General features: G+C 39.1%; 2 protein-coding genes across 3 annotated transcripts in view; one reads left to right on the top strand and one right to left on the bottom strand.

Moving 5' to 3' along the window:
• The window catches only part of LOC135081108 (carbonic anhydrase-related protein 10-like), a 135,117-nt gene that overhangs the window by 119,526 nt on the left and 4,300 nt on the right, over positions 1-11,291 (bottom strand). The window lies entirely within an intron of this gene.
• LOC135081273 (uncharacterized) lies at positions 5,911-10,792 on the top strand. Its single transcript, XM_063976011.1, has 5 exons — positions 5,911-6,017; positions 7,048-7,312; positions 7,936-8,075; positions 9,527-9,655; positions 10,484-10,792. The coding sequence occupies exons 1-5, from the start codon at positions 5,960-5,962 to the stop codon at positions 10,627-10,629; spliced, it is 738 nt and encodes a 245-aa protein (XP_063832081.1). The 5' UTR covers positions 5,911-5,959; the 3' UTR covers positions 10,630-10,792.

Below are 11,291 nucleotides of genomic sequence, written 5' to 3'. Positions count from 1 at the left end.
TGACTGTTGTGAGATTTAAGATTATATACTTACCTGAAAAGTAAAACAAATTAGTATTGTTTAAGTAAATAAGTTAAAGTAAAAGGTTTATAAGATAAATAGGATAAATACTTACATAAATACCTAAGTTAACTTGTAATAAATGTATGGATAGATAACTAAAGAATACTAAATACACTCGCGAGCAAAACTATGGAATCACTTACATGAAGTTGTTTCAACGCGATCTTGTGTACTAACAAATTTGTTAGTAATCAAGGAAGTGACACCATTTTAAAGATTAAACTTTTACCTTTAAATTGATACAAAATTCATTTAAATCACACCAGTATTTAAAAAGATATCGCGGCTGATGTGAAGAAGTAAGGAAAAAGACATGTATCAACTGTTTGATACGTCGCGAGTTGCGGCCCATTTACCCCCTATAAAAGCACGTGTTTTCGGACTTTTGCTTTCACACGTTGATCCATACACATCTCAGCTTCTTTTGACACTTTACCTGGGATTCTACACCTTCAGAAGCAGGACAAATCCTTGCACTATTGCAAGAAGGGCTCAGCCAGCGGGCTGTCGCATGTCAGCTCCACATAAGCCAGTCCTGGGTTTCGAAAGTTTTAAGACGCTTTCGGGAGACTAGTGGCTTTATCCCGAGACCAAGTTCTGAACAGCGCCAGTGCACATCACAGAAGGATGACCGTTTTTTCATGTCAACCTCTCTATGAAATCGTCATTTGACTGGTATCGACGTCCAGCAAGAGCTCAGAAATGTTCGTAGGATAGCTGTTAGCGTGTGGACAGTTCGTCTAAGATATAAGCAATAGAATTTGACTCCAAAAAGGCCAGCCACAGGCTCGAAACTGACGGCAGGTCACTGATAAGCACGCTTTCAATTTGCTCGTACACATCTCGATGGGAAGTCGAGCAAGCCACTGTTTCAGCGAACCAGCACTGCACAAATTGCTCCCCAGGCTGCCTATAGACCCGACCTCTTCAACTGCTGCACTGCAAACACAGTCTGCATTGATCGGAGAACAAAACTCGCCTCCATTACTCGCCTACCCATCAAAATAAGTGCGAGTTAATTGAAAGCGTGCTTGTCGGTGACCTGCCGTCAGTTTCGAACCTGTGGCAGGCCTTTTTGGAGTCAAATTCTATTGTTTATATCTTAGACGATCTGTCCAAACGCTAACAGCTATCCTACGAACATTTCTGAGCTCTTGCTGGACGTCGATACCACTCAAATGATGATTTCATAGAGAGGTTGACATGAAAAAACGGTCATCCCTCTGCGATATGCACCGGCGCTGTTCAGAACTTGGTCTCGGGATAAAGCCACCAGTCTCCCGAAAGCGTCTTAAAACTTTTGAAACCCAGGACTGGCTTATGTGGAGCTGACGTGCGACAGCACGCTGGCTGAGCCCTTCTTGCAATAGTGCAACGATTTGTGCTGCTTCTGTAGGTGTAGAATCCCAGGTAAAGTGTCAAAAAAAGCGGAGATGTGTATGGATCAACGTGTGAAAGCAAAAATCCGAAAACACGTGTTTTTATAGGGGGTAAGTAGGCCGCAACTCGCGACGTATGAAACAGTTGATACATGTCTTTTTACTTACTTCTTCACATCAGCCGGGATATCTTTTTAAATACCGGTGTGATTTAAATGAATTTGGTATCAATTAAAAGGTAAAAGTCTAATCTTTAAAATGGTGCCACTTTTTTTGTTACTAACAAATTCGTTAGTACACAAGATCGCGTGGAAACAACATCATGTAAGTGATTCCATAGTTTTGCTCGCGAGTGTACATACATAAATAGTAAACTAATAATTTTAAATATGTAAAAGCTGTAATTGTTATAGTCTAACTATTGTGTTTTTATTTGGGGACATAGTGTGGTGCTTTACAAGTAGCAAATTTAAGACGTTATTGTTAAATTTGAGGAGGAGTGTTGAAATACATAAAGCACAACACTATGATCGTCAATTGATTTGCACTTCACTAGTGTCATTTTTTTTTTCTTCTCTCTGGTCGCGCCGAGCGTCCCACCGGTGTTAATTTGGATTATTATAAAATGTGCTGAAATAAAAGCAAGTTGATCTACAAACAAGTTTATCATTATTCTCAATACGTGTGATCATTATTTGGTTTTATTACAATCAAAATAATATGAAAAGATTACTATGAAAAGTGCAAATATTCAAATCAATATTTGATTTGAATATTTGCACTATTTTAATTATAATAAATTAGTAAACGGCCCGCCCCACTATGGATCGAAATTGCGATTTATGGACATAGCGATTTTTTTCACAATTTCTATTTGAAAAAAATACCTATCGATAGGTTACGTTATTCTGATGAATAAATGCTGCACAGGTTTTTCTCTAAAACCAATAGTTTGACTGGAAAAAAATATTTTCCATTTTCGTTGTATGGAATGAAACATAAAGTGGTCGATTTCGACTAAGCCTTGACAGATCTTGCTTTGAAACTACTTGAGCCTTGTTCTATGGCTTGTTGACTGTAATCCTACGCTATCAGCGCGCATCCAAAGTTGGAAAATTAAAGTAAGTAAAATTGACTTTTCTTTAGATAAGACGACAAGAGAAAGGTTAATTACATTACTAAAGTATATAATTTTCATGTTTTAGTTGAATCTTTAAAGATTTATACCCAAAAAAAGATACTTTTACTTACTTTAATTTTCATTTTTCGGAACCTCATAACTTCTGAACGGGCAACTTTGTGCGCGCGCTGTTAGTCTAGGATTATAGTCAACAAGCCATAGAACAAGGCTCAAGTAGTTTCAAAGCAAAATCTGTCAAGGCTTAGTCGAAATCGACCACTTTATGTTTCATTCCATACAACGAAAATGGAATATATTTTTTTCCAGCCAAACTATTGGTTTTAGAGAAAAACGTTCATAATATTTATTCATCAGAATAACATACCCTATCGATAGGTATTTTTTTTAAACAGAAATTGTGAAAAAAAAAATCGCTGATTTAATTCCTTTTAATTTTATTAAAATGTGTTTTTAGCAGTAATTTAAGGTTAATTTACATTATTAACGTATAGAATCTTTATATTTTTGTTAAATCTTTAAAGATATCCAAAAAAAAAGTCACTTTTACTTACTTTTTTTTAATTTTTCAGAACCTCATAACTTGTGAACGGGCAACTTTGGACGCGCGCTGATATCGTAGGATTACAGTCAACAAGCCATAGAACAAGGCTCAAGTAGTTTTAAAGCAAGATCTGTCAAGACTTAGTCGAAATCGACCACTTTATGTTTCATTCCATACAACGAAAATGGAAAATATTTTTTCCAGCCAAACTATTGGTTTTAGAGAAAAACTTGTGCGGCATATATTCATCAGAATAACGTAAACTATCGATAGGTATTTTTTTCAAATGGAAATTGTGAAAAAAATCGCTATGTCCATAAATCGCAATTTCGATCCATAGTGCGCCCCGGCTTCGCACGGGTAGATAGGTATTTAAAAAAATATTCATTTTACCTCCCTTTTTTATTACTTGGCAGACTTTCAAAGTTTAAAATAATCGATCAATTCTGCTTTTGACGGAAAAAAATTTATTTTTATCCACAACGAGGAAGCTCTTGGCCTGTATCTCACCTGATGGTATGTGATGATCAGGCCGTAGGTGGAAGCGAACTTCACCCGGAATCCTCAACCACAGAGGAACTGGCTATCTTACCTCTAACTGTCGGAACACAACAATGCTGTTAACATATAGTTGTTATGGCGACAGACTTAGGTAAGATGGTGGTAGCTAGCCAGGCGGACTAAGGCGAAACAAGCCTAAATGTAAATTTAATGTAATTTGAATGTCTAAAAGTAAATGTAAAAAAAAATTGAACGAATTTTTCAAATTGGTCCAGTAGTATCGGTTCGGATATCGTTTCAGCCAAATGACGTCCACTGCTGGACAAAGGCCTCCCCCAAGGTTTTCCACAATGAACGGTCCTGCGCTGCCCGCATCCAGGCTCTTCCCGCGACCTTTACCAGATCGTCGGTCCACCTAGTAGGAGGCCTGCCCACGCTACGTTTTCCAGCCCGTGGTCGCCACTCGAGAACTTTCCTGCCCCAACGGCCATCGTCTCTACGAGCTATGTGCCCCGCCCACTGCCACTTGATTTTAGCAATTCTGCGAGCTATGTCGGTTACTTTGGTTCTCCTACGGATCTCCTCATTTCTGATTCGATCACGCAGGGAAACTCCGAGCATAGCCCGCTCCATCGCCCTTTGGGTGACCTTGAGCCTTCTTATGAGGCCCATAGTAAGCGACCACGTTTCGGATCCATATGTCAACACTGGCAACACACACTGCTCGAAGACTTTCGTCTTGAGACACTGCGGTATTTCGGACATGAGTATATGGCGAAGCTTCCCGAACGCTGCCCATCCGAGTTGGATTCGACGATTGACCTCTTTCTCGAAGTTGGACCTACCTAACTGGACTGTTTGTCCCAGGTATACATAATTGTCGACAACTTCGAGTGTAGAGTCTCCAACCTTCAGAGGAGTGGGTGCAACACGGACATTAGACATGATTTTTGTCTTGTCCATGTTCATTCTGAGGCCCACTTGTTGAGAGGCTCTACTGAGGCCATCGAGCATTGTGCCTAGATCCTCCAAGGTCTCAGCCATGACTACGATATCGTCCGCGAATCGAAGGTGGGTGATGTACTCGCCGTTGATATTTATGCCAAATCCGTTCCAGTCCAGAAGCTTGAAGACATCTTCCAGGGCGGTGGTAAACAGTTTTGGAGATATGACGTCTCCCTGTCTTACCCCTCGCTGCAACTGGATAGGTTTCGAATCCCGATCCTGGAGGCGGACCGACATTGTGGCGTTTTTGTACAAACCCCTCAACACTTCGATATATCGATAGTCAATTTGGCACCTTTGGAGAGACTGTAGCACTGCCCAGGTCTCGACCGAATCGAAGGCTTTCTCATAATCCACAAACGCCAGGCAAAGTGGTTGATTATACTCCTCGGTCTTCTGTATAATTTGCCTTAGCGTATGTATGTGGTCTATGGTACTAAAGCCTTTTCGGAAACCGGCTTGTTCGGGAGGCTGGAAGTCGTCGAGCCTGCGAGCGAGACGATTCGTAATGACTCTTGAAAACAGCTTGTAGACATGGCTCAGAAGTGAGATGGGTCTATAATTCTTCAATAAGGTTTTGTCACCTTTTTTGAAGAAGAGTACCACCACACTTCTGTGCCATGTCGTAGGCGTTTTTCCTTCGAGGATGACGGAATTGAACAGCTTCTGAAGAGCCCTCAGTACCGGCGTTCCGCCTGCCTTCAAAAGCTCAGCCGTGATTCCATCATCACCCGGTGCCTTGTTGTTCTTCAGCTGTTTGAGAGCCATTCTAATCTCGTACAGACTGACGTCCGGGATATCTTCGGTATAGTGTCGGGTCAGTCTAGCTCTTGGGTCTTCGGCTAGATTTGTGACAGGTGCACGTACACTCGTGTATAATTGTCCGTAGAACTTCTCGACCTCTTCCAATATCTCCGGCCCCGACGAAATGGCTCTGCCATCCTCTGTATTCAGCTTGGTCAGTTGATATAAACAGGTTCGGATATAAACAATCAAATCTTTTCTCTGTAAAATATTAGTGTACTTAGATTTATTTGCAAAAGATTTTATACCTAATCATTTCCTTTTTGACGTCATCTAGAAAGTACCTAGTAGATACATACGGGATTACCCTACGCGGATTTTTTTAGTTTTAGCAATTAAATTAGCATTTTAGATCAAATTACTGAAAACAAAAATGGTATTATTGCTTAGTGACTATTAAAATGTATTCTAGCCGTAGCACTAAATGTTCTTATCAGGAAATGCATAATTTATACGGTTTTTATTTTCACATATAAGCCGTTCATTTCGGAGACAAATTTTAAGAAGTTGTAGCCGTCAACAAAGATGCAGTGGAATTTATTTTTTATTGTGGCGCTGTTTGGGGTTTGCGTACTGGGGCAAGGTAAATAAAAAATGGTTATTATAAAAGGTCCATAAAAGCATCATTCTTATGATTTTAAACTTTCGCGTTTAAAAATAAGTTACATTAAGTAACTCACGGCTCATTATGTATCTCATTAATAAACGTCGCGTTAAGACCCGTGTCTTACTATTTTATCATTCTTGTATTCAAGAAGATTACATTATCACACGATTGTCGCATTTCTACAAATAAACGTCATAATATTAAAAAACAAAAGTTTACTAATGCCCGTTTTCACCATCAATTCCTAATTTTTAAGTGACCCCTTTGAAAACAAAATTTCTGTTTTGTTACCATTGGGGTCACTTAAAAATTAGGAATTGATGGTGAAAACGAGCATAAATATCCCATATTTGTAACAGTTGATCGATTAATTATGGAAGTGAGGTTTTTAAATTTCAACCTTGATACCAAACGGAAAAAATGTATTTGAGAACCAGAGTCATCCCTTTCGGGTCGAACAGGGTTTTTTTGCTGTATACAACGTGTCCCAAAATTCAAGGAATTCTTATTTTTCCTAAAGTAGTCATGACTATGTCCACCCTGCAGCGCCGGCTTATCCTTGAATTTTGGGACACGTTGTATATCATCATCTACCTCTGGAAATCAACTAAAGGCTTCCCGCGGTTAATTAGGTCATCAGTCCACCGTGTGAAAGGCCTATCCACGCTCCATCTTCTAACTCTTGACAGGTCACTGTCACTCATACTAGCAACTCACTTAGTGTGAGCATACGCATCTTTGGATAACATTGTGGGATGTAGAAACTTTGTTCCCCAATGATTGATCTTAGGCATCGATCGTGGGCAGGCCTCCCACTAGGTGGACCGACGATCTGGTGAAGGTCGCGGGAGGTACCTGGATGCAAGCGGCGCAGGACCGGTCTTTGTGGAAATCCTTGGGGGAGGTCTTTGTCCAGCAGTGGACGTCTTTCGGCTGAAACGAACGAACGAACGATTGATCTTAAGATGAATCTCGAAATACCTAGTAGTTTTATTTTGTTTTTCAGATAGCTCAAACGGTACCGACGCTGAAAACAGTACCCAAGTCTATAACGAAGAAGATGAGTACACCTACCCATGCGAAGACACAAGTGACATTGTGTGCGTCAGATCTTTCTTCATGAGTTTCTTCCAGTGCATCGCTGCTAGGTTTGACGACCGCCAACCAATATACAGGGTGTCACAAACCGTGCATATACCTATTGCCAACGTCACTATCATCACCCATAAAGACGTCATCACGTTCAATGGGTCAAAAGTTGAAAAATTATAGTAAGTTTCCTTTTAATTATTTAGTGTTAATTAAAAAGAACTACCGATTTTAAAAATTAACCTGGCCTTTATATCAATGCAAATGATTGTTCTTTTCCCCTAGAATGAAAGTTTAATTCATTTTATTTTCGTTTTATAAGTCTTAGGCTGAGTTGCACCACCTAACTTTGACCGTAACTATAACAATAACCGGCGTATTTTGTATGGAATTTGACAGATTTTTAACGTTTGATAAAGTCAAAGTAAGATGGTGCAACCCAGCCTTAAATGCCCGTTTTCACCATCAATCCCTAATTTTCAAGTGACCCCTATGGTAACACTTATCAGGAATTTTGTTTACATAAGGGTTCACTAAAAAATTTGGGATTGATGGTGAAAACGGGCATAAGTCTTTTTTATGCTTGAGTAGCTCACATACTTAGTTATGTAAACACACGAGATCACATCAAGCTAAGCTCTCTGCCATGTTATTATGTCGTTTTACCTATTAAGTGCCATTTTGCAAAAAAATAATAAGTACTTTTGTTATCTGGTTTTCAACCCTGATGTTTGCTGTCCGACCGAAAATTTTAATCTATTTTTCAATGAAATATCCACTAATATCCACTTACTCGGTTTTACAGCTACAACCCGGTAACGAGCAGCGTCGTGATGACTGTGTCTTTCAAAACCCTCAAAATAGAAACAGGAACGGCATATTACAGTATCAGTCAAGTTGGAAAGGTGCCGGTGACCGCTGAGGACACTGTCACCGTTAATTACGGTATTTTTTCATGCATTTTATTTTACAGCTCTTTGGAAAATGTTTTTGTACTTACTAGCTTTTGCACCCTTCACTCGCGTGACTGTCACGTTTTACGTCAAGTCTGACGTTTTACGTCACTATTTCATAAACCGGGTATCTCTTACCACGCGCGTAACCTACTTCAAAACCGAAATAAACTATCCTATATTTTTTCTTGGATACATTCGGCGTCAAAAAAATTGTCTTCTGCCTATTATTTCATTAAAAGATTATCCTCTGTCACAAACATGGTGCTCCACCAATAATTTGGTGTTATTTGAAAGCCCTTTAAATAAACTTAAAGAAAAACACATTTAATATTTTAATAAACGATTAACAGGTACCATAAATCTTGACTAGAATAAGACAATGTTGCCCTTCACCTCTGGGACCAATTAGACCGAATTTTGTGATTATAAAACCAAATACTAATCTCACGTGTCCTCTTTAGGTGAGTATAGACTAGTAGAGCATTTACGAGTACATACCTGTAATATAATAGCCGTGTGGTGACGGCAGAGTAGAATACATTTGTCACCAACCCCTACTCTTCCCGCGGGTGTCGTAAGAGGCGACTTAGGGACTACACATCAAACAGAGAATGGGCAGCAGCGCTCTCTGAAAAACATCAATCTACTGCGATTTCCAACCCGCCTGCCAAGCGTGGAGATTATGGCAAAACCCTCCACTATAGTGGAGGAGGCTCATAGTCCAGCAGTGGACTGTAAAGGGCTGTTGATGATGACCTGTAATAGAACAACGAGCCGCTCTATGATGTTCTAGTGTATCACCCTTTCACGAACCAAACGTCGCCGTACATTTTATACCTGTATTGTACCATTCGTAAGAATCTTACATTACATATAAATGCTCGAGAAAATGCTCTAGTTTATACTCACCTTTTAACAGATGGATAGCGATAAATACCAATTAGATAATTTTATAATAAAAGTGCATAGCAGTTTTATATTAAAAGTTGGCTCAAGCGTGACCTGTCGCTTTAAGAAGCAACTTTGGATCCTTTTAAGTCATATTGGGGTACCAACATAGAAATATAGAGAGATGCCAACTAATGCGCTGAGTTCGAAACTCAGTGTCGCATTAGAAATTCACACAAACAAAGTAATCAAAATAATGTGCTCATTATCCACTGCGATATCAGTACTCAACGTTCGAATAATCTTTACGAGAGTACCTACTACGCAAACAATGTAAACGTATGACGTCATTCTGTCATCATTGCTTTCACGAGCAATGTGTTCTGTTTTTGGGCATATTGCTGCGACACCGGCCCCGCCTCCTTTTAAAATTAAAAGATACTAATATTGACGGGAAGTGGGGGGATGCATACGCTTGAAAGTGTTTGTCACGACAGGTGCGATTTCTTGAAAATCATACAAATGTATTTTTGTTTTTATGTAATTTTTCAGAAAATGTTTGGCTTACTGCGGTCATCGCCCTGAGCAACAAACTTGACATGAGGAACGCTAAAGTGTCTGCTTACAACTACAACGCCCGCCCATCTTTCTCTATGGGCCCAGAACTCGGAAATAGCTCAAGTAAGTCTAATTTTTTAACCCTTTATCCGGCGGTGGGAATATAGTTCCCATGGAAAATATTTCCCACCATATTTTGAACCGCTAAAGTGTCTGCTTACAACTACAACGCCCGCCCATCTTTCTCTATGGGCCCAGAACTCGGTAATAGCTCAAGTAAGTCTCATTTTTAACCCTTTATCCGGCGGTGGGAATGTAGTTCCCATGGAAAATATTCCCACCATATTTTGAACCGCTAAAGTGTCTGCTTACAACTACAACGCCCGCCCATCTTTCTCTATGGGCCCAGAACTCGGTAATAGCTCAAGTAAGTCTCATTTTTAACCCTTTATCCGGCGGTGGGAATGTAGTTCCCATGGAAAATATTCCCACCATATTTTGAACTTTATTCTCTTAAGTTCAAAAAATATTCGTATTTTTTATGTATTGCACTATAATTTACTAAAATAAACTCGGAGCCTATTCGATGCAAACAAACACAAACAATTTAATCTTTCCTCTATAATATGACTAGCTTTTGCCCGCGGCTTCACCCGCGTGAAATTTAGTTTGTCACATATCGTCATAAATTGTAGCCTTAATGTTATTCTGGGTTATAATCAATAATACTGCAAAGTTTCATCAAAATCCGTTCAGTAGTTTTTGCGTGAAAGAGTAACAAACATCCATCCAGACATCCAAACTTTCGCGGAATTTTTTGTATGGCCGAAAGAGTTTGGGAACCAATGCCTTAAGTGGTCGCCTGAGGCCGCGGTAACAATAATGATTTCAATTGTGTCTCGATTCGATGGTACTTGAAGGGTTACGGTTAATTGTGAATTTTAATTACAGATCCCGTAGTTCAAAGTGCGATTCAAGCCATACATGACAATCTACCAACGGCGGTCCAGGAGATATTCCTCACAGAAGCCTACAGTTACTTCATAGCATACATGCAAAGCCACATATGCTATTACGGAATCCTGCTCTCTGGATAAAATGCTCAAGAGAACAAAAAGACGACTTCTACTTTAACATCGAAAATTAACGCATAATAAAAGGAATCGAAGATTTAATTCTGATTATCAAAGCATTATGGAAAATTTAGATTATGGAAAACTGCTATAAATTGTTATTAATAAACTGTATTTTCAAACCAAACTTTTTAGTCCGATAATTTTAGCATAAAAAGGGATTGCAGATAATAATCTGAAATGTTTATAGATCTTTATGTTGGCGTTCTGAAAGTTGTCTCAAAAGTCACATAATCTTTTGTCTACGTGCGTCCTATCTTAAGTTATTCAAGGTAAAATGCAGAAAAAGCTTTTTAATATGACTAGACTACATTCCTGCTCCAATCATCAGATCAGAACCTGGATAACATATATTCATATTAAAGGTAACAGTGTACCTATTTGGGTTAGGGCTAGCAATAATTTAAGGCGATGTTATTATGTCAATTTTATCGATAAAAATGCCCCCAAAAAGGTGCTCTTTATACGTCACATACATTTTTGAATAAAGAATAAAGTAAAATCCGTTTTAGTGAGTACCTACGTTCTAAAAGGTACTCTCATGCAGAATTTTAGACTCCTAGCACTTGTAGTTTCTGAGATTTCGTGATGAGTGAATGAGTCCATCAATCTTTTGCTTAAAGAAA

This window comes from Ostrinia nubilalis, chromosome 19 (genome assembly GCF_963855985.1).
Source record: "Ostrinia nubilalis chromosome 19, ilOstNubi1.1, whole genome shotgun sequence".
Taxonomy (NCBI): Eukaryota; Metazoa; Arthropoda; class Insecta; order Lepidoptera; family Crambidae; genus Ostrinia; species Ostrinia nubilalis.
The sequence above is the reverse complement of the archived record's forward strand: the minus strand, read 5'-3'. Positions and strand labels throughout refer to the sequence as shown.